Genomic DNA, 26,553 nt, shown 5'->3' on the forward strand with positions numbered 1-26,553 from the left:
ATTGTTTGCCTTCCGGCTGGGCAGCAAAATCACATAGGACCTGAGTTAACTCTCTGCACCTATGTTACAGACCACATGACAGTAATAGGTCTTGTATAGATTGTATGCACCTCTATCTCCCACATTCTTAACAGTAATTTATATTAAGCCAGTTCTTTAGAAGAAAGCAAACTTTTATGAATATCGGCCTTGAAGTTGGTGGTATTATTTACAGTAGGCCTTTGGACACAAGAAGACTTGGACCAAAGAGAAGCATTGGACCAGGGACTACAGTAGACTCCCAAGTTTCTCCCCTCCAAGCTGGAACCAGATCTGCAGGAGGAGGCCCAGCCTAAAGAGTTAAAAGGACAAAGTCCAAAGTGCAGATATCTACCCAGTACAGAGGAGAACAGGAAAACCCAGAGATAAGGTCTAGACAACAAAATAACTGAGCATAATATTAGAATTTTTTCCCTATTGTTACTGTTTTAGTGTTACTCCTTTAATTGAGCTATCCTACGCACACAGTTTACTCTCAATATGGCAGAGATGAGACAAAAGACCCTTCCTTTTTATTTTGAATTCTGCATGTGGGCATTTGTTCTTGGGTATGAACACTAAATGTTGGATGCCCAAGTGGTTGTTAGTTGGCATGCACACAGCACTTGCTTTTGGGAAGGGGGTGATGTGCTTTCCATAGCTGTAAAAACTAACTTTTCTGTGTACTACGGCTCAGACTGTCATGGCCAGGACACAGGGCCGGCTCTAGGTTTTTTGGTGCCCCAAGCAAAAAACTTGCCGGCCCAAGCTCTAAGAGCGCAACTGCACAAGCCCCCCCCCCAAAAAAAGGGGGGTGGCCGGAATGCCACCCAAGCAAAAAAAATACTGCCCCTGGAATTGTCGCCCCAAGCATATACTTTCTTTGCTGGTGCCTAGAGCCGGTCCTGCTAGGACATGACAAAAATACTTCTGGACATTTTTGCTGAAAACTTTGCTATTTAGTTTTATGGACTCTGCTTCTAGTTGCTGGAAGAGGTGGTGTGTGCAGCAGAATTCAAAGAATCAAGCTGTGTGTGTGTGTGGGGGTGGGGGGAGTGATGGTGCAAGTTCTTGAAGGTGGATATCTTTCATCTACATGAACAATTTGGTGAACACAAACACTGCCTTGAATATTAATTTGAAAATGGTGGTGGTGTCAGGAGAAATATTCAGTATCCAGTGCAGGAATTCAGAAAGGGAAGGGTATGGATTGGTTAGAATGGCAAGAGGGATCTCAGTTGCTAGCTGGATTTTTCCTCCACTGTCACTTGCAATCAATAAATTGCAGTTAGCAGAAATTGTTAGAGTAGCATTGTCGTCAGCGCTGATTTATGATCATAATAACCAGGAAGCTAGCATGGATATTTCTTCACAACATGTAAATTATCTAATGGAGTAGACAATCTGAATCTGTGGTGATCTCTTCAGACCAAAGAAACTATAAAGGGATTGCAGTACCATAAATTTTCCTTCTTTTTCTAGTCTTTGGCTAATTTGCGAACTCTGTATATACTTGAAGCTCCATTGGAAATTGGAGCAATTTAATGTAACATGATCCATAACCCTGGGGTTACTAAGACAGCTGGGATCACTTGAGTTCCCTCTTAACATAGGTTTTGCTGTAAGGCAGCATGAACTAACTACACCTTTAAAGCCATGCAATAGTTCTCCCAATATACAAGGACCTTCACAAGCAGCAAATTATCACCTGGTATCAATCTTCCTTTCCCAACTAATTGAAAAGTAATTGCTTTTTGCAAAATTCTCAGTCTTGAACTACATCTGTCCAACCAGTGAAGTTTCAGGCCAAGATATGAAATAAACATATTAAGTTCACCGATGGATGACCTACTCTTGCCCGTTGACTGACTGGGGTAGGACACTTCATCTCCTGTTAGATCTTAGTATTAGGCATGTGGCAATTCTCCGGAAAGGGCCATATATTTGGAGTTGAATGTATCCATCCTACACATCATTTGAAAGCTTATTTTATATACATTTAGTTGAGGTATGATGTGGAGCTGTTAAGTACTGCCATAAGCCTGCAAGCTAGGTAAAACAGTGGTACCCAAAATGTCACTTTTTGCAAGTTCCAAAAACACTGTAATATGGCTGACTAATTTTTACTGTTTAAATTATTTCAACACCTTAATGTTAATATTGGTCTAAGCTACCAAATGGCAATGTATTTAAAATTATGTTTTTATTGGCCTTGCATGGGGAAGTTCCCCTGCCACCCCATAATGGAGCTGTTTAGCATGTGGAAAAAATGGTGGTTCTCACTAGTATTGCAAAAACGGAACTAGGAAGAGTCCCAAATTGCTAGACTTTCTTATTGATTCTGATGTGTATGCAGCTTGTATTGCAGATCAAATACTTGCTGGTAAGCAATTCAGCCATTCTCTACATGGCTTGATTTTAGCATTTGAGACCCTGGGTGATCTGAAACTTTTTTTATTCATTGTTAAATGATGTGAGCAGGGAGGAGATACTCATGTAGCTCCAGCATTTTGGCAAATGTTGGCTGACATTCGGAACGTGTTTCAGTTCTTGCAACCTGTCTATTAAAGAGCTCAATGATGCTATAACTCTGTGTATGCTGCTATTGGAGGAATTTCAGGGAGGGTGGTCATGGTATGCCCAGTCTTCTATGTTCAACTGTGGAATCATTTTCTCCAAGTCATACTTTTTAAATGTCCAAGTAGAGCAAGATGGTTATTGGAAACCACACACACACGCCATGCCATGCCATGCCATGCTTCAATATTTCTTTACTGCAAACTGGCCCAACTATGTCAGGTAAATATCAGTCTAATTCTTGATATCCCTGAAGAAGTACAGTGCCTTTGAATGTGTGGTGTGGAATTTTATATGCGTCAGGTTCCTGGATCTTTCAGTGGAATTTGGAGTGACATGGGAACAACTGTCAAAGGCTCAGAGGGCGGAGTGGGACTGTAGGACTGACCAGAAAGAAACTAGCCCTTGTCAGGTGGACTCTCTCCTAACACAACTTGAATATGAAAAAGCTATAAGAACAAGAAGTAGTGAGGACAGAGTCAACAAACAAGTCCTTGCCGCTAAACTGAAGAGGTATGAAGAGCATGTTACAGCTTTTACTAACCATGTCATCAGCAATATTGCAAACCCATTTGACCCTGAATCACATCTAGAGGTTTCTGTCAACATTATTTATTGGACAGCATGTAACATCAGATGTACAAGAGTTTCTACTCAAAATAGCAGATTCTGTAGAAGAACAAATAGAGCAATTTGTGAGAGGTGCACTTGATCCTGATGGGACCCATAGTTTCTTCATTCCAGTCAAGAAGTCTGGCATCAATACCTTGCTGACATAACCAAGAAGACAAATTTTAAGTCTGGCAAGGAAGGGACAATCATAGCAGTCCAGAAATTGTTTTCTGAAGAGCCCTGTTATTGGTGAGAATTTTTCAATGGCAACTGTTCTTAGGCACAGGTCCTATTGGGTGACTGTCTCTCCTATGCTGATGGAACAATGAGAAGAACAGACAAAGCTGAATAGGACATCAGCTGGAAGCTCAAGCTGAAAGAATCCATGAGCTAAGGGTATGTCTACACTATGAAATTAGGTTGAATTTATAGAAGCTGGTTTTATAGAAATCGGTTGTATACAGCCGATTGTGTGTGTTCCCACATAAAATGCTCTAAGGACATGAAGTCGGCGGACCGCATCCACAGTACCGAGGCTAGCGTCTACTTCCGGAGCGTTGCACTATGGGTAGTTATCCCACAGTTCCCGCAGTCTCTGCCCATTGGAATTCTGGGTTGAGATCCCAATGCCTGAATGATGCAAAACATGTCGGGGGGGGGGGGAGGTTTCTGGGTACATGTCGTCAGGCACCTCCCGCTTCGTCAGAGCAATGGCAGACAATGAATTCACGCCTTTTTACCTGGGTTACCTGTGCAGACAACATACCACGCCAAGCATGGAGCCCGCTCATCTCAGTTCACAGTCACCATATGTCCTCTGGGTGCCGGCAGACGTGGTACTGCATTGCTACACAGCAGCAGCTAATTGCCTTTTGGCAGTAGACGGTGCAGTATGACTGGTAGCCTTCATCGGCGATCTGGGTGCTGGCAGACGTGGGGCTGCAGTGCACACAACAGCAGCCCCTTGCCTTTTGGTAGAAGATGGTATATTACGACTGATATCCATAGTCATCGTACTGCAGTGGCTGTCAATCGTGGGCACCTGGGCAGTCTCGACAATGATGGCTATCAGTCGTAGTATGCTATTTTCTGCCAAGCACCCAGAAGATGCTGAAAGCTATCAGTCCTGCTGCACCATCGTCTTCCAGCTTAAGATGTAAAAAATAGATTTGTTCTGTATTCATTTGCTTCCCCCTCCCTCCGTGAAATCAATGGCCTGCTAAACCCAGGGTTTTGAGTTCAATCTTTGGCGGTGGGGGGCATTCTGTGTGACAGTTGTTTGTGTTTCTCCCTGATGCACAGCCACCTTGGTTGATTTTAATTCCCTGTACCTGTACGCCATGTCATCACTCGCCCCTCCCTCCCTCCATCCGTCAGATACTAGTTTCGCGCCTTTTTTCAGTCCAGATGCCATAGCACTGGGATCATGGAGCCCGCTCAGATCACCGTGGCAATTATGAGCACTATGAACACCACGCGCATTGTCCTGGATTATATGCAGAGCCAGGACATGCCAAAGCAAAACCAGGACCAGCCGAGGAGGCGATGGCAGCGCAGCGACAAGAGTGATGAGGAAATTGATATGGACATAGACCTCTCACAAAGTACAGGCCCCAGCAATGTGGAAATCCTGGTGTTACTGGGGCAGGTTCATGCCGTGGAACGCCAATTCTGGGCCCGGGAAACAAGCACAGACTGGTGGGACCGCATAGTGTTGCAGGTGTGGGACGATTCCCAGTGGCTGCGAGACTTTCGCATGCGTAAGGGCACTTTCATGGAACTTTGTGACTTGCTTTCCCCTGCCCTGAAGCGCCAGAATACCAGGATGAGAGCAGCCCTCGCAACTGAGAAGCAAGTGGCGATAGCCCTGTGGAAGCTTGCAACGCCAGACAGCTACCGGTCAGTCGGGAATCAATTTGGAGTGGGCAAATCTACAGTGGGGGCTGCTGTGATCCAAGTTGCCAGGGCAATGAAAGACCTGGTGATATCAAGGGTAGTGACTCTGGGAAACGTGCAGGCCATAGTGGATGGCTTTGCTGCAATGGGATTCCCAAACTGTGGTGGGGCCATAGACGGAACCCATATCCCTATTTTGGCACCGGAGCACCAAGCCACCGAGTACATAAACCGCAAGGGGTACTTTTCAATGCTGCTGCAAGCCCTGGTGGATCACAAGGGACGTTTCATGAACATCAACGTGGGATGGCCGGGAAAGGTACATGATGCTCGCGTCTTCAGGCACTCTGGTCTGTTTCGAAAGCTGGAGGAAGGGACTTTCTTCCCGGACCAGAAAGTAACCGTTGGGGATGTTGAAATGCCTATAGTTATCCTTGGGGACCCAGCCTACCCCTTAATGCCATGGCTCATGAAGCCATACACAGGCATCCTGGACAGTAGTCAGGACCTGAGCAAGTGTCGAATGGCTGAGCAAGTGCTGAATGGTGGTGGAATGTGCATTTGGACGTTTAAAAGCGCACTGGCGCAGCTTACTGACTCGCTCAGACCTCAGCGAAAAGTATATCCCCATTGTTATTGCTGCTTGCTGTGCGCTCCACAATATCTGTGAGAGTAAGGGGGAGACATTTATGGCGGGGTGGGAGGTTGAGGCACATCGCCTGGCCGCTGATTATGCACAGTCAGACACCAGGGTGGGTAGAAGAGCACAGCAGGGCGCGGTGCGCATCAGAGAAACTTTGAAAACTAGTTTTGTGACTGGCCAGGCTACGGCGTGAGACTTCCGTTTGTTTCTCCTTGATGAACCCACCTACCCCACCCTCCCCTCCCCCTTCGAGCACTGCTTGCAGAGGCAATAAAGTCATTGTTACTTCACATTCATGCATTCTTTATTAATTCATCACACAACTAGGGGGATAATTGCCAAGGGAGCCCGGGATGGGTGGGGGAGGAGGGAAGGAAAAGGACACACTGTAGTTTAAAACTTTAACTCTTATTGAAGGCCAGCCTTCTGATGCTCGGGCAATCATCTGGGGTGGAGTGACTGGGTGGCCGGAGGCCCCCTGCACCGTGTTCTTGGGCGTCTGGGTGAGGAGGCTATGGAACTTGGGGAGGAGGGCTGTTGGTTACATAGGGGCTGGAGCATATCAGTTTGCTCCAGCAGCCAGAGCATCGACTCTCGCCTTCTGTCTGCAAGCTGACACCACCTATCATCTTCAGCCCGCCACTTGCTCTGTTCATCCCGCGATTCAGCCCGCCACCTCTCCTCTTGTTCATACTGTGCTTTTCTGTAGTTTGACATTGACTGCCTCCACGCATTCTGCTGTGCTCTTTCAGCGTAGGAGGACATCTGGAGCTCCATGAACATGTCATCCCGAGTCCGCCGTTTTCTCCTTCTAATCTTCACTAGCCTCTGTGAAGGACAAACAGTTGCAGCTGGTGGAGGAGAAGAGAGAGGGGGTTAAAAAAGACACATTTTAGAGAACAATGGGTACACTCTTTCACGTTAAATTTTGCTGTTCACATTACACAGCACATGTGCTTTCGTTACAAGGTCGCATTTTTCCTCTTATATTGAGGGCCTGCCGGTTTGGTGTGAGAGATCACTCACGCAGTGCCAGGCAACAGATTTCGGCTTGTAGGCAGCCATGGTAAGCCACAGTCTTTTGGCTTTTTTCACCTTTTTAACATGTGGGAATGGTTTCAAACAGTAGCGCCCTCATTTCCCATACCAAGCACCCATTGGGTTGGCCATTTAAAATGGGTTTGCAATGTAAAAGGAGGGGCTGCGGTTCCTGGGTTAACATGCAGCAGAAACCCAACTAACCCTCCTGCCCCCCCAATTCTCTGGGATGATCACTTCACCCCTCCCCCCCACCGCGTGGCTAACAGCGGGGAACATTTCTGTTCAGCAGAGCAGGAACGGGCACCTCTGAATGTCCCCTTAATAAAATCACCCCATTTCAACCAGGTGACCGTGAATGATATCACTCTCCTGAGGATAACAAAGAGCGATAAGGAATGGATGTTGTCTGCATGCCAGCAAACACCGGGACCATACGCTGCCATGCTTTGTTATGCAATGATTCCAGACTACGTGCTACTGGCCTGGCGTGGTAAAGTGTCCTACCATGGCGGACAGGATAAGGCAGCCCTCCCCAGAAACCTTTTGCAAAGGCTTTGGGAGTACATGAAGGAGAGCTTTCTGGAGATGTCCCTGGAGGATTTCCGCTCCATCCCCATACACGTTAACAGACTTTTCCAGTAGCTGTACTGGCCGCGATTGCCAGGGCAAATTAATCATTAAACACGCTTGCTTTTAAACCGTGTGTAATATTTACAAAGGTACACTCACCAGAGGTCCCTGGTGTGCCCTCAGGGTCTGGGAGCATGCCTTGGGTGAGTTTGTGGGTTACTGGCTCCAGGTCCAGGGTGATAAACACATCCTGGCTGTTGGGGAAACCAGTTTCTCCGCTTCCTTGCTGCTGTGAGCTATCCACATTATCTTCATCCTCCTCTTCCTTGTACCCCGAACCCTCTTCCCTGTGTGTTTCTCCAGTGACGGAGTCATAGCACCTGGTTGGGGTAGTGGTGGCTGCACCCCCTAGCATGGCATGCAGCTCCACGTAGAAGCGGCATGTTTGCGACTGTGCCCCGGACCTTCCGTTTGCCTCTCTGGCTTTGTGGTAGGCTTGCCTTAGCTCCTTAATTTTCACGCGGCACTGCTGCGCGTCCCTGTTATGGCCTCTGTCCTTCATGGCCTTGGAGACCTTTTCTAATATTTTGCCATTTCTTTTACTGCTACGGAGTTCAGCTAGCACTGATTCATCTCCCGATATGGCGAGCAGATCCCGTACCTCCGGTTCGGTCCATGCTGGAGCTCTTTTGCGATCCTGGGACTCCATCAGGGTTACCTGTGCTGATGAGCTCTGCGTGGTCACCTGTACTCTCCACGCTGGGCAAACAGGAAATGAAATTCAAAAGTTCGCGGGGCTTTTCCTGTCTACCTGGTCAGTGCATCTGAGTTGAGTGTTGTCCAGAGTGGTCACAATGAAGCACTGTGGGATAGCTCCCGGAGGCCAATAACGTTGAATTCCGTCCACACTACCCCAATTCCGACCTGCTAAGGCCGATTTTTATCGCTAATCCCCTTGTCGGAGGTGGAGTAAAGAAACCAGTTTAAAGGGCCTCTTAAGTCGAAAGAAAGGGCTTCGTCGTGTGAACGTGTCCAGGCTTAATTCGATTTAACGCTGTTAAAGTTGACCTAAACTCGTAGCATAGACCAGGCCTAAGAGCATTCAACAAAGAAACCACAGTATACATCAGAGGGGCCATGGCTGGAGACAGATTCCACGTATTTGATGAATTGGCTATATTCTTAAAGCAGGTTCTAAGAGGATGTGACAAAACTAATTCTGTAATCAAAGTCTGACAGATATGACAACAATAAATGAGATCTGCAGAAAGAGCAGGGCAGGATATAATGTCTGATGGAAGAAATACAAGGTGATTGGTGTGCCTCCATGGAAAACTTCTAAACATGTCATCCAGCAAGCATTTCATAGAGGAGTTTTACAAGTTACTATGGTTCAAAATGCCCATCTGTGCAGGAGCACATCCAGTAAAGACATTTTCTTACTAGAGATGTTTCCAATGGTGAATGGTCAAAAACTACTGACACTTGCTAATGGTTTTCAATTATGGTCACAAGACCAAGTAACATAAAAGCATGTAAATCCACTGATTCAGAACTTTTATTTTATTTATATATTTATATATTTATATATATATATAGAGAGAGAGAGAGAGAGCGCTGACTTCCCCATCTAGTCTGGCTTGTGCTGTTGCTTAGCTAGTGAGCAGTGATTCTTGTATGAAGAACTGTTTTTGTTTTGTTTTACTTTTACCTTTATTTGATAGGGTTCAATGAAATTTTCAAAACTGAGAATTCTTCCTATGTTTGAAGTGTCACTTTTTCATATGTAAGGCTATGTCTAGTCTCAGTAGATTTTGCATAGAATGTAAATGGTAATTTTAAAATGCAATGTGCCGTTTTTCAGTTTTAGCAAATGGGTAAGTATCTTTATATACAATTACACCAGTCCAGTTTAACAAAATATGTAACTTTGTTTTATTGCAGGATATGATATGTCTACCTTCATAAGGCGTTACAGTAGATACTTGAATGAAAAAGCATTCTCCTACAGACAAATGGCATTTGATTTTGCAAGAGTGAAGAAAGGGTAAGCTGTTTGTTTACATATTTAAACTTAATTATGATGGGACTTGAGTGAAACCTGACTCTTTGGTTACTAAAATAAATAATTATCTAATGCTTTAATGAAAGGGCCTGGTTTAAGTACTAGTTGAACAGAAAATGAAAGATGCAACTAAATCTAAATATTAAGAAATAATTCAGTTTGTCAAGTAGTGGTAGTCCATACTCCCTCAGTGCAGTCTTTAATAATGTCTTGAGCTGAGATGTGTGAAAACCCCTCAATGCCAACTGGCAGAGGGCCCACCATACTGTAACCCTTATCAGGCCTGACACGCTCACTGATCCCAACACAGTTGTCATAATATGTATCCAAAGATCCCATATGTAAACTGGTGATGTCTGCTCAGAAATGTTGTGTGTGTATAGGTGGGTTGGGTATAAAGAGTTACGTATGTATGCTGGGTATATGATCTTGACATGTGGTTTGGAGGCACTGAATGGGTCCAGTCTTCCTTACATAAAGGAATGTGGTATTACCTGTCTGTCTGGATTATAGACATAGGTCAATGAAAGTACACTTATATGTAAGGTAAATAAAACAGTCCAAGCTAACAAGCTGCAGCTTAGTGAGTATACTGGGGGACAGAGTCTGCATCCCCAGGAAGTTTTCCTGGCTTTTTAGACAGAGATAATGGACATTGGAAAAGATAAGGGGAACAAAAAGGCATTCTAGTTATCTTTCACTTAAGTGACAAAGGGAACCGAACCCTCTGAGCCTGAGAAAGTTGGATCCCCCCAGCCTGGCAAGCTAGAGATGATGGTAACTTGGTTTGAGAACTGCTTAAGCAAAGATTGTAACTTGCTAAAATTAAGTTTTAGTCACTAGAAAGTGTGTTTTTGTTTTCATACCTTGTAACCTTTTTTATCTTAGTATCACTGAAATTGCTATTCTTTGTTGATAAACTTATTCTTAGCTTTACTACAAATTATATCTGTGCTGTTCTAATGAAGTGTATCGAGTGAGTCCTCACCTAACCTAACAGGCTTGTGTTTACATTGTCTTTGGGGAAGTAATGAACTGAATTTCTGTGCATGTCCTGTCTCTCTGTGGACACTTCAGAGACACATGTCTAGGAACTCAGGAATTGGGAGGTCACAGATTTTATTTCTTTAAACCTGCAAGGCAAGGTAAAGACCGGCAGAGTGTCAGAGTTTGCTGGTGAGGCAGACTGACTGGCGTGGTAGGAAGCTGACATACCCTTCTGCCTCAGCAAGAGAGATTTACTGTAGATTAGACTGTAACATAGTGGCTTACAGTTCTGGGTATCCCAAGCCGGGGTGTCACAATAAGTTAGGATGATGAAAGTGAGTAGAAAATCTGTATACAGGAGCTTTCAGTGCAGTGCATGTTGTTTGTTTGTTTGTTTAAAAGTACTATTGCATGTTTTTCTGCAGGCATATAGCATGTAGAAACTGGAGAGAGTGCTATTGCTTAGTCCTGATGCTAACATATTTGGAAGGCTGTACACCGTTCTTGTAGAAGACTATAGTAAAACAGTTCAAGCGTCACAAGAACTGGAAGATTAGACAGAGTGAAGAAGCTAAATTTTATACTTAAAAAAAAAATTTAATGGAAGGGACGATGGGAAATATTGTCATAGTTCCATTGCAGATGATGACTATGGCAGATAGCAGCGCCCTGAAAGAAATCTTTTTATGGTTTAAAAATGTTCTCAAAACTAAAAGCAAACAAGCAGTAGAATAGATTACTAAGAAAAATTGTTAGACCAGCTTGATGAGAATTTGGTGAGAATAATGTTGTAATTAGTCTTTCAAAACATATGGGATTGGATCAAATGAGCCAGCTGGCCTTTTCAGGCCCTACTAAATGTTTGAATTGCATTGTGATAGCTGGCATTTTACCGTGTAGACTGCTTTAAGTCTTGCTTGTTTTTTCTTAATAGTACTTCTTTGAGGCACTTGAACAAAATATTTTTAACCAAGAAAAAGGTCTTAACCTTCAGACACTCTTTAAAAAAAACTGTTTTATTTTTAGTTTTAGTTTGTAGGCTATTTCTACTCAAACTATTCCCTCTTAAACAAGAGCCTTCATAAGGAGGGGCCTTGCAGCTTATCTGGCTCTGGACGAAGGACAGAAGTAAATTCTGGAGCTGAGGCTGTCCACCGAGTGCCCTCTCTCCCCACTCCATCTGTTAACATAGGATGTTCCTGCTAACAGTCTCTAGCTGATTTCAACTGCTGAGTTGGAAAACCTAACAGGATGGCAGAGGTATCCACGACCCAAACTAGAGGGCTTGCTAGATCAAACACAATATCTTGAACGTCTCTCAAACCAACTGGAACTAGCAAGTTTGGTAACAAACAGGCAAGTGTAAACTGATGCACCCCAAAAATACCCACAGTTGTGAGGCACCTCTTCACTGCCTTCCCGTAGCATCAAGGAATCTCATTTGTGCTTGCTATGGATTGGTTCCCTGAAACCAACAGCCTCTAGCAGTGCAAGCACTATTTTCCAGACTTTTCTCTCTCTGTGTAGGTAGCGACAGGTACATACCAACCCCTGAGTCCTTGGAACATTCCCTTGCCCCTTTTCCCCTAGACATTCTCAAAATTACCAGGTCTCATATTCCCAAAGGAACACACCAGCTTGTAAGATTCAGCTCGGGACCATCACTTTGCTTAATATCACAGTGCTTAATATATTTATAGTGAAAGCAGTAATAAACTTACTACAAGTAGTAGTTAGGAAGACTATTCGAAACAAATGGTTACATAGAAAGCATGGTCATAACACACTTTCTACAGACTAAACTTAACTAAATATTTTCTCTCGCCCAAAGTCTTCTGTCGCATTTTTAACTATGGCTGTTTAAGACCCTGCTTTCATGAATGCAGATATGCTGTCTGTTTACTTCCTAGGTGCAGGATACCAGAGTATCTTTGCCTTCTAGAAATACTCCTAAAGTTCATTCTATTTACTCAGACAGAATAGCCCTCCATGGCTTTGCTTTTTTTTTTTTTCTCTGTGTGCTTTCCTGTTGATTTCACATCTCAACATTTGACTACATGTGTAAATAGATATTCATTGTATTAGCATACAATGTTTAATTTATATCCCAACACAGAAAGACAAACCTTTCTTACCTCCTGTCTGGAGAAACTGGTCTACAGCATGTTATCTTTTGGTGACCTGCTTTTATCTTCTATGCTAAAGAACATAATTTTCTGGTACACATTCATAACTCCTTGCATAGTACATGTACATACCTTTCACAATGATATCGATGATCAGTGTGACATCAGCTTTCATTTGAGACCTCACATAACATTCTTGGGTGAACCAGAATGTACATACCAGAATCAGGAAATTTCTGTAATCCCACTGCACACCCTTCCCAGTTGGCATTAAGAAGATTTTAAGTCACAGCCGTCCCTTCAAGTTAGGCTAAATATTTCATAGTCGTCATTTCCTGTGGCTTTCTATCAGCATGCAAACATTAATATTCTGTAAAACTGAGATGAAAACAGGTAAACTTGTAGGCAGTGGGTTTGCACAGATGTTGCTGATTTGCTAATTTAGCCCGTAGAATCATTGCAGGGCTTATTACAGCTCAAGAATGTGAGAAGGAAACCTCCACATGCATTTCAGAGCCTAGATTGAGTATGTAGCGCTTGCAGTGAGAAAAACATTTATTGGTAAACTGAGCATATTGATACAGAAACTTGAGGCCATGAACATAACTACACAATGCATGTTTTAGAATCCATTTTCAGTACATAAGGACTGCTAGGTGCTCGTAAATGTGTGTTCACTTGGAATAACCTAACCCTCTATGAACAGCAAGTTGGTCTCTGTAGTATGAGAATGAATATTCTTGGGTCTCTGTTCTTTAGTGTGAAACAGGCTGGGATTCTTCTAATTTAGGATGTATTTTTTTTTTTTTGTCCCTTTACGGCACCAGTAGTTCAGCTACATTCCAAGATAAACAGCCAGGGGCTCCGTGCCCTCTATAATCTTGTTTCAGTTCCTTTGACTGCTTATTGCTAGTTGCCAATTAACCTTACTACCAACCTGGTTTATTACAGCCTCTTCTGCACCCTTAGACATGAGCTTCTGATTAGGGGAACACTTATGGATCCCTTGGTTGACTTGCCTTGTCCTCAGTTGTCAGAGCTGTTCATAGCACCAGTATCTGCTTCGACTACTTCACTGTGAAGTGAAGGCATCTTGGAGTTGCTAGCATCTCAAAAACAAACCCACCATGCTTTCGGCCACTGTTTTGTGTGTTAACTATGCTAATTACCCAAAGTTATTCCTCCTGTGTTCGTTTGGTTTGCTGTTGGCATCGATTTCTCAGCCATCTGATTCAGTGGTCTGATCTTACATTGAAATGTTGTGTACTCCTAAGTTATTGACTTCAGTGCCTTCTCAGCACATGGCTATTGGGTTTTGGTCTCATCTAGAGCTGACTGAAGAGATATTCAGAGGGGAAGATCCACTATGAGGCAAGGGTGAATTGGGATACATCCGTTCTGCGGATATTCCCTAACCCATCCAGAAAATAGAGCATCCCTGGTTTCCTGACATCTCCGAATAACTTCTGTGAGCCTGAGTCTCATCCCAGAACTTCAAAAGAGCATTCACCTGAAAATGGATGCTTAGCCCAGCATCTGACATGCTACTTATACCTCACTATGTCTGTGAAATTTATGGCTCCAAACACTCCACGGCTGTAACATCTATATGTACTTGCTGAGGTGCCTTCATTTCTATGAGCCCCTATACCTTGTTTTACCTTCCTCATATCTGTTCTGACTCGCCTAGTAATGGTTTGTAATTCCTGGCATACATTATGAAGGTGCTGCTATACCCTGATAGTGCTATAGCATAAGTTATGACTGGATGATTTATATCCTCTTACCTGGGAAATGAATACTTCAGGGAACGTTTTCTTTATGGTTTTATTTATTTGCTCTGTTCCCTGGGCCTGGGATCTTGTGTCCTGGAGACGCAATATAGGAATCTTACAGGCTTGCTTCAGTAGCTGCCTAGGAACCAGTTGGGATGCTCCCTGGTGTAAGAGTTTCTCTCTTCTCAAGCAAGGAGGTGATCTCCCTCACCCCCCAGTCAGTCTTTTTTTATTTATGGGGTTGAAATCCCTACTGACAGGAATATTAACATGGAAATCTTCTGGAAGTTAGTCATCTTATTAACATAACATTAATTTAATAATGTTAAATGAATTTCTCCTTACTCTTTCCACTCAGAATTCTCATTCACAATAAATTGTCGTATGATGGGGTGCCATTAAATTTGTGAATAAGCTAGTAATGCACAAGAACCGCACACATTATTCTCTAGGCTACATTTAGTAGTCTTGCGGCCTATCTTAAGACTTTGAAACTCTTTTATGACTAATCTAGCCGGTTAAAGTCCGATTTGCATTTCAGAGATCCCTTTCAAGGTATAACATAGTATGAGATATGTTATATCTAACTATAGAGACTCCAGACACCTTGCTTGTTTGCAGCTCAAGGGGATGACTGGATAACATGTATCAGATCATCAGCACAGACCTCTGGGTCTATGAGTTAATCTTCTTTAAGGGTAATATACAGGTCCCTGAGCCAGACCTCAAAACCCTCTGTCCATTATCACAAAGACTTCCAGTCTTGATTCCAGTGGGCCTTAGTGTCTCAAAAACCAGACCACTCGTCTTTCTTAGGCTGAAGTGGTCCATGGTTTGAGGGAGATGTACTGTATTTATGGTCAGCCATCTTTGGAGGAGGATGTGTTCAGTTTATGTGACAGTTGCCAGGAGCATTGGATGGGTTTCTGTATGTATTAGAAATTCATAGACACAAATAGAGTAATACAGGCAGAAAGACAGACAGGAAGTACCTACTTGGTACTAAGAAAAAAGAACAGGAGTACTTGTGACACCTTAGAGATTAACAAATTTATTTGAGCATAAGCTTTCGTGGGCTACAGCCCACTTCATCAGATGCAGCGGAACTAGGTACTGGAATTGGTTTTCATCCGCTATGGATGGAATAGGTTAGATAAACTCTCAACCACTCAATTTGTTTGTCCAAAATATTTACTTCTTGACAACTACTTGGCTCTACTTGTTTATCAGCACTTACCTCTGATGTGAATACAGTCTTCCTGGTCCTATATTAAAGAGGTCAGTTTTGTGTAGGTCTTTGTTCTTCCATAACAGCAGAATCTGTAGGTTTATGGAGGCTCACTTCAAAGTTCTTAGTCTCCACAAGTAGAAATCTGTTCAACGTGTTTAGCTTTAGAGAAGAGTTCTACTCCTGTAATTCTGCTTCTCCGAAGGTATTTGATGGAATTGCTCTTTTGTGTACCCATCTTCCCTCAGAGCTGTTTAAGGTAACTTTTTTTTTTTCAAGTAACTGTTTCCTTGGGCACTCAAAACATAGAAAGCAAAGAGCTTTCTTTTTATCAAGAAAGTCAAATTGAATTTTCTCTACAGGATTGCTGAGGCTCTAGAAATTGGTCTCGCTATCAGACTGAACTAGTGTTGTCTCAAAAGGTCAAATCTTTGAGAACTATTTGTAGTACCCTAGTGCCAAGCAACAGGACCCTATTGTGGTAGGCACTGTACAAACTAGGGGAATTCCAGTCTCTGTGCCAAGGTGTGGTGACCAAAAGGTAGGAATGATGGAATTGATTCAAAAGATACTTGAAGATGAGCAGAATTACAGGTGGCTAACTGCCCTTGTGGATGCTATAGTGTGAGAACATTTGAGTACAACACTGTATCTTTGTGTCTGACACGATACGCTGCACTGTATTTTTTTTCCATGAATACCATGACTACCTGACACTTTTTTTAGTAGTAATAGACTACAAATTAGGTACTTGGCAAACAATGGAACCTATGAAATAAGTGGACCTCTCCAACACTTAGCAAGATTTAACTTCAATTTTACATGATTCACTGAAATAAACAGGTGACCTAGATGGCAACAATGTATTTGAGATTCTGTGTTGTGTTTTGAAACTTTCTAAACCACCACACTATTGTACTTCAGGCCATCTAGTTAATGAAACTGATCTTTAATCAAACTTGTCTGTTTTTCTGTCTTGCAGAGCTGAAGGTGTAATGAGAACAATGGTTCCAGAAAAGCTATTGAAAAGCATGCCAATATTACAGGAACAAATTGATGCACTTCTTGAATTTGATGTATGTATTCAGAATTTTAAATTGAAAACAAAAGTATAAACATTACTTCATACATTTTTTTTAAAGCTACCTAAATGTGCTGCTTTACCCTAGTAGCAGCTGAGATTAATGGGACTTAACACTTTACTATAATAGGGCACAACATACTTTTCCTCCAATTTGTTGCATTTGAAGGGGTGGGTGAAGTACCGTGTTCTTTTTGAATGTTTTTTCTGTTTTCAGAGTAAATGTAGGTTTTATGGATAATGCAAAGTAGATAGTAGTCAAGAGGATAATGAAAATGGGCTGTGGACAGGGGAATGGAGTAGACTGAATGAGGCAGGAGGAGAGAATGGGAGTGGAAGAATTGATGCTCAGGTTTCTTTTTTGTTTTGTTTTTAAACTTGAGCTTGGGAAATTTTTTTTGCATATAAAGGAGAGGACATAAGGAAAGAATGGGAGGGAGAGTGATTGAGAGCAGCAGAAGAAAAAGGTGAAAGAATAAGAGGGGAAAAGACTGCTGCAAATCTCAGTTAAGACCAGGGTGGAGCAAATATAAATCATAAGGTTTTTGTCTGTTTATTTTTTAAATCAGACGGAGGCTTTGTAAAACTAAACTGTAAACTTGTGCTATCGTAACTTCAGATTTAAAACTTATAATGAACTAAATTATAAATGCTAGCTTTTTTACATGCTACTGCTGGTAGGGTTTAGGGTGACCAGACAGCAAGTGCGAAAAATCGGGAGGGGGTGGCGGGTAATAGGCACCTATAAGAATATAAGAACGGCCATACTGGGTCAGACCAAAGGTCCATCCAACCTAGTATCCTGTCTACCGATGCTGGCCAGTGCCAGGTGCCCCAGAGGGAGTGAACCTAACAGGTAATGATCAAGTAATCTCTCTCCTGCCATCCATCTGCATCCTCTGACAAACAGAGGTTAGGGACACCATATAATACAAAGCCTTGAATATCGGGACTGTCCCTATAAAGTCGGGACATCTGGTCACCCTAGTAGGGTTTCTTAAGCAGGTAAATAACTTCACACACAGAATAGTCCCATTGGCTTCAGTGTGACTGCTTGCGAACTTAGGCATGTGTATAAGTGTTTGCAGCATCCGTGGCTAAAATGTTTCTATTGAAAAGTTTTCTTAGGGCATGAAATCTTTGTCACTTAAAAATTGTTTCCATGTTAACATTGAAAAGTTTATTCACACTTTCAGTGCATTGGCACGGTATTGTGAACTCTTGTATGCAAACTGTTCAAAAGTGGAAATCTCAAATTAAGCCCCTAAACTCCTTGGGCACCTAAATCACTTAGGTGTCCATGTCTACACTGGAGTTGGAGGTGTAATTTCCAGCTCAGGTAGACATACCATACATAGTTTTGATCAAGCTAATGTGCTCAAAATAGCAGCATGTCCAGAGCTGCACTGATGGTGGGACGGGCCAGCTGCCTGTGAGGTTTTAGTGCACTAGCTTAATCGAAGCTAGCTCAGATGCATCTACCTGAACTGGAAATTACACCTACAGCTTCACGACATGCACTTTGAAGCCAGTGAGACTTCTGCTTTTAACTGCAAATAGTGATGAACTATTTGCCAGGTCAAAACATTTCACTTTTGACTTGTGGAAACACATTATATAGAAAGGGCATTGGTTACAATCATTGTATAATATGGGCTATTTATTGAACTTTGTGCCCTTCTCACAAGAAGGGTGTTAACGAGACTCTGGACTGGTCTCTCTCACCATAGATGAGCATTTTAAGTATGAAACTCTTTAGAATAAACTTATGAAAAATTTGAAATTCTATGAAAATTAGGAAATTAAAGAAATAAGCAAAAAAAAATCTACTTTAGCATCTTAATATGATATAAAATAATGAAGTCAACTTTAAAAAACATAAACAACTCTTCATTTAAAAAACATGTTTTGGGTTTTTTTTATCCACTGGTTGATGCTGGTGGGGAGGGTGGGAAGTGGAGAATGGGAACAATAAAAGAAAGGAGGGGGAAGGAACTCTGAAGTTCTTTCTGACTCGAGGCAGCAGTGGGTGGGGATATGTAGCGCTTCCCTATTAAGAGCAGCAGTGATAGAGGAAGTGGAGCAGGGCAGAAGTTGGTGACTGCTGCTGTTTCTCAACCTAAATGTAGCAGGGTTTTTACTGTAGCAATAACTCAGGCTTGTATATTTTATTAATGCATTAGCTCTCTTGGTCAGTTTAAAAACTTCATGATTCTCAAGAATATTACAATATCAAATATGTAGTCTGATGCATACTGGTAACAGAATATGGAAAAATCAACTGTGATCCTTGAAAAAACTGGCACTTTCTGTCCACGTGAAGCCTGAATGAATAATCAATTAGATTTTTCATTCATAATATGGGTCTTCCAGATCAATATTGTAGGCATCTTCCACAGGATTGTTAAGTGATAGCAACATGTGCCACCTGAGCACCAAATGATGGAACAGAACTGATCTCTTTCCCTTCGCTTGAATAAAATTGAGTTAGTAGAGTATCCTCAGAATTCAAATAAATCTAAATCTATATAATTGAATACTATATTAACTTAATATATATCTGCTGCTGAAAGCCAAAATGTTAAGCATTTTATAGATCAATTAAATGTATCTGAATGGAGTTTTATTTGTGTGTAGGTTCATCCAAATGAATTGACAAATGGCGTCATAAATGCTGCATTTATGCTTCTCTTTAAAGATCTTATCAAGCTTTTTGCATGTTACAATGATGGAGTTATTAACTTACTAGGTAAGTAGGCGGATGAGATTTTATTGTAAAGTAGTAGACTTAAGTAGAATTTTAGTTTCTCGGAGGCAACTTTAAATACTCTTGCTGAATAAAAGATGTGATGTGACTTTTTTGGTAGTCTGTTTTTTGTTTTATATTCTTAATCTGACATGCAGATTTTCTATAGCAGTTACTCAACTAGACAGTCTATAAGAGGGTTGGATAGCAATGGCATTTGAAAATATGACTTCAAGAAGCAAGGAAAAAGAGTTTTTGCAACACTTTTTTATTTTAGTATAAAAAAATTGACACTCTTGACGCTAGTATTTTTTCCAAGTGTAAAAATACTCTTTTTGTATTGCTCATTTATTATTTGATAATAAACACCTTGCCTTCTAAAATTCCAAGAAAATAGAGTAAGGACTGGAATCTTAAATGAGGAGACTTGGGGTGGGGCTGGGATATGTTAACCTTCATCCCTGATTATTTTAGCCTTTACTTATTAGTATAGAACTTTATAAATAATGTACATCTAACCATTACTATACAGAGTTATGATACTGACTTTTAATGAGTCAGCTAGTATTTGGCAAGGTGACTGGGTATTGTAGCTACTTGAATCTCATAAATGCATACTGAGGCTTTCAGTCTCTTATCAATTAAAAATAAATCCTACTCTTAAAAAGTAGGATTGACATTCTTATCAACAGGACAGCCACATTAGACAAGGTGCAGCCTCTACACTCAACCAGTGTGTTGCTTTCTCTTCTAGATTAATGCTCTGTAGGGCTGAATTTGTAGTTCTGACCCCTTGCTGACTTTTTTCTTCCCCTTATTGCTTTAACTGCCAACAAAACTGTGATACTTGGTTTCAGTTATGTTATATCATGTGATGGGGCAAGTTCACCAGGAACTTGGGCTAGGTCTACACTACCTGCCTGAATCGGCGGGTAGAAATCGCTCTCTTGGGGATCGAATTATCACGTCTCGTCGGGACGCGACAATAGATCCCCGAATCGACGCGCTTACTCCACCAGCAGAGGTAGGAGTAAGCGCCGTCAACGGGGAGCCGCGGAGGTCGATTTTGCCGCTGTCCTCACAGCGGGGTAAGTCGGCTCCGATACGTCTAATTCAGCTACGCTTATTCACATAGCTGAATTTGCATATCTTAAATCAACCTTCCTCCCCCCCCCCCCCCCCCCCCGTAGTGAAGACCTGCCCTTGGAGGGTTCATGTACGGTAACTGTTGAAACTCATCCCAATTGGACAGTTACTAACTACTGAACTGGAGAGAGAGTCTAGTTTCCTTTTGTTACTTTCAAGTCACCCATTTTCTCAGCGTAGGCAACTCAAAGCTGATCAAATGTAGATATTTTTTATAAAACAGAGCTAATATTTTATACGCCATCATGATGAACTACAATGCTTGTTGTCTTGTTTTTTTTACCCATTTCTTGTTTCTGATGGAGTTTTCTTTAAAACTAAACAAATTTGAAGAGCCTCTAACTTGGAAATGACATGTCTGTCTGAAAACTGTACCTACTGTTGCTTAGAACAGTAACTGTAATTGTCAGACTGTGGCTGGTCCCTTTTAAAGAGAGAGAGGTCTCGGTCCACCTGTGACAAAACTGATATGCCTCCCCAGGTTGGGGAGAATGAATTAAGTCATGTGACTAAACCAGGCTGAGGTGGTGTAGAAAAAAGAGGCCTGTGGACTGTAGAGTGATGCTGCAGGAAAAGAGTGCTGCCATGGTTCCTGAGGAAGAGCGTCTCTAGGCTGGAAGCCCAGGGAGTTGTGGCTGGGTACGAAGCCCTGGCTGGAAGTTCTGTTTTATTGCTAGGGAGAAGACAAAGAAGGCAGGTCAGGCCTTGTATATTCTTCAGCTGCTCTGAGAGCAGGAAGAGACTGTACCTCAGGGAGGAAGGGCTGTGCCCAGTTTAAGGCTGATGTGGGAGATTTTCTGTGTTAATTTTGAACATTGTGTTAATGAAAACAGAACCCAAGAAGGGTGACTGATGTGGGAGCTCATGAAATCCTTTTGTGTTTGGAGTTCATTGTGGAACCTGAAAGAGGGGAAACTGAGGCAGGGTGTCTTAGAGCTATGCCAGCCACAAGGGGATGGTCAGGAGGCAGATGGTGCACTTACAGTAACTACAGCCGCAAGCTAGCCAGGGAACATTCTCTTCAATTTGTGAATTTTGTGTAGTTGGGTGTTTTGTTTGTGGGAAGTTGCCCTTCCTGTCACATGCAATAATATGGCCTAATAGACTGCATTGGGGTGGAGGGGGGTTGTGTGCATGATGTTCTCCAGGCCTTGCCAGAGGGTGCTTACCAGTAGTAGTTTCTTCTTCTGTTTGGTTGGGATCAAGCTGTCTCCTTAGTAGGACTCCTGTGTGGAGTTGGGACAAACTTTACTTCCCCAAACCTCTCCATGGGACTAGGAAGTAGTGGGAGTGGTGTGTGCATTCAGGTATGCGCTCCTTTGCTGACTCTAGGGAAGAGTTGAGAAGTTGGACCTTACCTACTGTTGCTGCTTCTGAGGGTTGCAAAAGTGAAGAAATTTGATAGCTGTTTATGGAAGGACTAATTATTTGGACTAAAGGCGTGTGTGTGTGTGTGTGTGTGTGTGTTTAAGGTGGTGCTTAGGGAATTGCAAGATTTTTATGATTGGATAAATTGTCCCTCTTTGTGGAATAAATTGTGTTTGTGTTTGTTCTTGTGTTCTATTCCATAAATCTTCATGGGTTTTTCATGATGCCTCTTCGAGTGTTCAGGGTTGAGAAACCCACATTGACCCTGTTTTTATAGGAATGGTTGTAAATTTGAAAAATGGGCATAAGACAGTGTCTCAAAGTCCAAAGTGAGAACAACCATTTTAGAGTTGTGTGAAACTTATTTGGTATTCTGCAATATAGTATACTTAAAGGGGAAGGAAGAAAGGGGGGGGAAAAAAGCTCCTTGAACTTTGACTAATTTTAGCTTATTTTAAATTTGTGATAGGTACACAACATAAATGTACTCACTGTTTTTGTTTAAATATTTCTAAAACTGGTTTTCTGAAAGCTTAAAAACCTGCTCACAAATAATACTAAAATTTTTCGTAATTTTCATTATGAAAAATTTAAGATTTTAGCTGCTGGTCATGTAAGAGCCTTGTTAACTTATACTAATAACTAGAAGAGCTACTCAATTAGTTTCACAAATATGTAGAAGTAAATGAAATTTCAACCACGTGCACCAGTTAAACTTGCTTTAATTGTCATGTAGTTGTAACTTAAGATCAAGTTGCATTTTAGCTAATGGAGGAGGAGGGAAAGAAGCCTCAATGGGACTAATCAATACACCACTTAGCAATTAAATTCTTGAAGTATCTTTTTTCTGTAAATAGGATTGCAGATGAGTGCAGATCTACCATAAATGTAGTTCTAGTGACTGACAAACTGCTAAAGAGAAAATGGTTGTTCACTTTTATATTTTTCTTCCAGAGAAATTTTTTGAGATGAAAAAGGGACAGTGTAAAGATGCTCTTGAAATTTACAAACGATTTCTGACTAGAATGACTAGAGTATCTGAATTTCTTAAAGTTGCAGAGGTAAGTAACCTCAAATATTCTCATGAAAAATCTTAAGTGATCAACTGCTGAAGGGTAAGCTATATTTTCTCCATATCAAACTAAAAAGCACATGTATCAAAATATTACTTCTATTTTCAGACGTTTGACATTTGTATACTATCTATAGCTCAAGCAGTACCAATTAAATCCGGGTTCTAAAGTTCTTGGGACCTATGGACGCCAGTAGTGGGTTGAAGCACAAGATACCAAAACTAACCATAGATTGTTGCATTCCATTCATGATTAGAGCCACCACCTGTGCCAATGGACAGTCCCTGACTTAAATGTAACCTTGAAGAGGGTGGCAATTTTGGGGACTAGAAGTGATCTTCATGAAGATCTATCTTCAAGTGTCACGCTGACAACTAGATTTGACACTCTCTTGTACAACGTTCCTAGCTCAAGTAGAATCTGCAGCAAGTGTACCCATTCATAATATCCTCCTGCTACATGGACACTGCTCAGATTTATAATCTTCCTTTCTTTTTGATGGATAGAAGAAGCAGATCACATTCTAAAATCAAGCAAGTGGCTGTGGAGTTGAAAACGCTAAATCGGAGCAAAAGTCTCAAGGCAATGAGCTGAGACTTAAAAAAATTGGGACAGAAAAATAGAAGCTCTGGACCACAGCGCAACTGGACTAAGGATGCTAGCAGAGATTGATATTTTAACACAGGGGTCTCAAACACACAGCCTGCGGGCCACATGCAGCCCCTTGGAGTTATTTGCTGCAGCCCTCCAAGCTCCCCTCACCTGCCGCCCCTTCCTCCTCTTCCCTCCCCCCCACCCCTGTGCACCATGTCCCTGTTCCTCTGCCTACCTCCAAGTGCTTCCCGCTGTTTGGCAATGCTTAGCACTTTCCAGGAGGGAGGGGGCAGAGCAGAGAGCCATGCAGTCAGGGGAGGAGGCGGAGAAGAGGTGTGGCAGGGCGGGGATTTGGGAAAGGGGTTGAAATAGGGGTGGGGCAGGGAAGGGGTGGGAAGAGGCAGGGTGGGGCCTCATGGAAGGGATGGAGTGGGGACAGAGCAGGGGTGGGTGGGTTTGTACCTCTATATGAAAAGGTGTCAGTGATGCAGGCCTTGGGCCAATGTACTGGTCCTCATGGTGATTTGAGTTTGAGATCCCTGTTTTAACGTTTATTTTAGTTTTCCAAAGAGCTGAAAGGGGCATAAACAAAAGGGACCCAGATTGAAGGGTGAAGAGGTGCGGCTCCTGCAAGAGTTCTTTCACTGACTGAGAGAGGATTAACTGGAAGTTTCAAAAAGAGTTCTGAGTCCTGGATAATGCTTTCTTGAGCTCACTACTGCTGCCTTTTCAGACTAAATGCATTAGAGCTGGAAAGTTTTGCTTGTATGTGCAAGGGAGTGCAAGACCTGAGTGAGAATTGAGTTTTGTGCGGGGGGTTGTTTCTAAATAAACTTTTTTGCTCCCTAGAAGGGAGCATTGCAGCATTTTCAAGGTGTTTGGAAGGGTGAGGAAGTGGCTTGTGGGGAAAAATCAGTTATGAAGTTTGTAACTTGTGTACTTAATGATATTTAGACATAATGCATAAGAAGTTAGTTGAAGAGAAAATATGTGACAGTTTTAATCAATTTGAATACTTGCTGCAGTTGTAGCATATAAGCACTACTGGTTTCTCAATAAAATTGTTCTTTAAATCCACAGCAAGTTGGAATTGACAAAGGAGACATTCCTGATCTCACACAAGTAAGTTTCTAAGTTTTGTATAAACTGATTCAATAAGGAAAGATACAGTAAGCTAAAACTGTATGAGGAAGAGTCAGATAATTGGCATGTACCCTGATATGTACCTTTCTTGAAATCCTTCTCAAAAGCAAAAGGGAGGAATTTGCAAATTGTCAACCATTTTTGGCAGATTGATCTCTGGTCATTTAATCCCAGAAGACCAGTTTCATTTTCTGATTGTTTTAAAGTTTGTAACTAAATAATGAAAAGACTGCCTATCTGTTTTCCCTTGTAGAAGTGCAGATTTATCCCACAAGGAGTGTGAGTACTGCATTTAAAAAATGGACTAAGGTGTCATAGCACTGAATTTGTGCTTTGACCTACTTCATAATTTCACCTCTGGCAGAATGTCGTGGTCCATAGCTATAAAGAAGTTGCCATAATATGACCAAATATGAGTATCTATCTTAAACTTTAAAACGTGGTAAGGACCTAAAACTAGAGGCAGAATTTTATTCCTTGAAACTCAAACATGGATCAAACTCCTTACTTACAGCAACTATAGGGGTTACCATAGTTAACAAATAAAAAGAGGACCCCCTGGCCCCGCCCATTTCCCCACCCCCCAGCTCCGCCCCAACCCCACCCTAACTCCGCCCCCTCCTCCCTCCCACTCCCAGCCACGCGAAAAGGGCTGCCCGAGCACTACCGGCTTCACAGTTTGCCGGGCAGCCCCCAGACCCTGCACCCCCGGCCGGCGCTTCCCCAGCGCAGCTGGAGCCCGGGAGGGGAAGCGCCCAGCCGGGGGCACGGGGTCTGGAGGCTGCCCGGCAAACCGTGAAGCCGGTAGCGCTCGGGCTTCGGGCAGCCCCTATGCCTCTGGACCCTGCGCCCCCGGCCGGGCACTTCCCCTCCCGGGCTCCGGCGGTGCAGGGTCCGGAGGTATGGGGGCTGCCCAAAGCCCGTAGCGCTCGGCTCTTAAACAGAGCCAAAGAGTCAGGGGAGGAGCAGAGCTGCTGCGGCCGGAGGCTCTGCTCCTCCCCTGACTTTTCGGCTCTGTTTAAGAGCCGAGCTGCCCGAGCGCTACCGGCTTTGGGCAGCCCCCATGCCTCCGGACCCTGTGCCGCCGGAGCCCGGGAGGGGAAGTGCCCGGCCAGCGGCTGGGGTCCAGAGGCAAGAGGGCTGCCTGAAGCCCATAGCGCTCGGGCAGCTTGGCTCTTAAACAGAGCCGGAGAGTCGGGAGGAGCAGAGCCGCCGCGGGAGGGGAAGTGCCCGGCCGGCATTTTCCTGGACATGTTCGGCTTTTTGGCAATTCCCCTGACGGGGGTTTGATTGCCAAAAAGCCGGACGTGTCCGGGAAAAACCGGACCTATGGTAACCCTAAGCAACTACAAGTATTAATATGGCATTCCTGTCTTTAACAAGAACCATAACAATATTTGTTAATTAATGTTGTTTTACTTAATGCACAGTAGCATGGAAATTTTCATTAATGAATGCAGAACAGTGTATTCAAATCAAATTTTAACTTATTGCATATCTCAATGCCTGCAAAATGGCACAGAAACTAAAAGCTTTTAAACAAACTGGAGAGCAACTATATAAAAATCTAATTTTTTAATAGAACATGTTCACTACTTATAAATCTATATTAAAAACATATAAATATTTGGTTCCCTACTATATTCCATAAATTGTTTCTTCTGACTGGAAAATATCCCTAGTTTCTTAAAGCTCAGAATTGAAATAAAGCTAAATAAAAGTTTGCATTTAACATTTTGGCTTGATTTGAGGAAAAATAACTGAAGCCTAAGGAATTCTTGAGGTTTTTATATAATCTAAAATACTGCATTTACAACAAACTTACTTTTTTAAATAGTTCAGTTTCCATTTTAGTCTGCTAGAA

The 26,553-nt window shown here is 42.5% G+C and overlaps 1 protein-coding gene across 4 annotated transcripts in view; it reads left to right on the plus strand.

Annotated features, from left to right (window-relative positions):
* Positions 1–26,553, plus strand: part of SNAP91 (synaptosome associated protein 91) — a 146,946-nt gene that overhangs the window by 50,272 nt on the left and 70,121 nt on the right. For all 4 annotated transcript variants that reach the window (XM_054023731.1, XM_054023734.1, XM_054023730.1 and 1 more), the window contains exons 5-9: positions 9,302–9,404; positions 16,521–16,614; positions 19,257–19,368; positions 22,834–22,940; positions 24,627–24,668. In XM_054023731.1, coding sequence (XP_053879706.1) covers positions 9,302–9,404; positions 16,521–16,614; positions 19,257–19,368; positions 22,834–22,940; positions 24,627–24,668 — 458 coding nt within the window. The remainder of the gene's footprint in view (positions 1–9,301; positions 9,405–16,520; positions 16,615–19,256; positions 19,369–22,833; positions 22,941–24,626; positions 24,669–26,553) is intronic.

The sequence above is a fragment of the Malaclemys terrapin genome, chromosome 3, assembly GCF_027887155.1.
Source record: "Malaclemys terrapin pileata isolate rMalTer1 chromosome 3, rMalTer1.hap1, whole genome shotgun sequence".
Lineage (NCBI taxonomy): Eukaryota > Metazoa > Chordata > Testudines > Emydidae > Malaclemys > Malaclemys terrapin.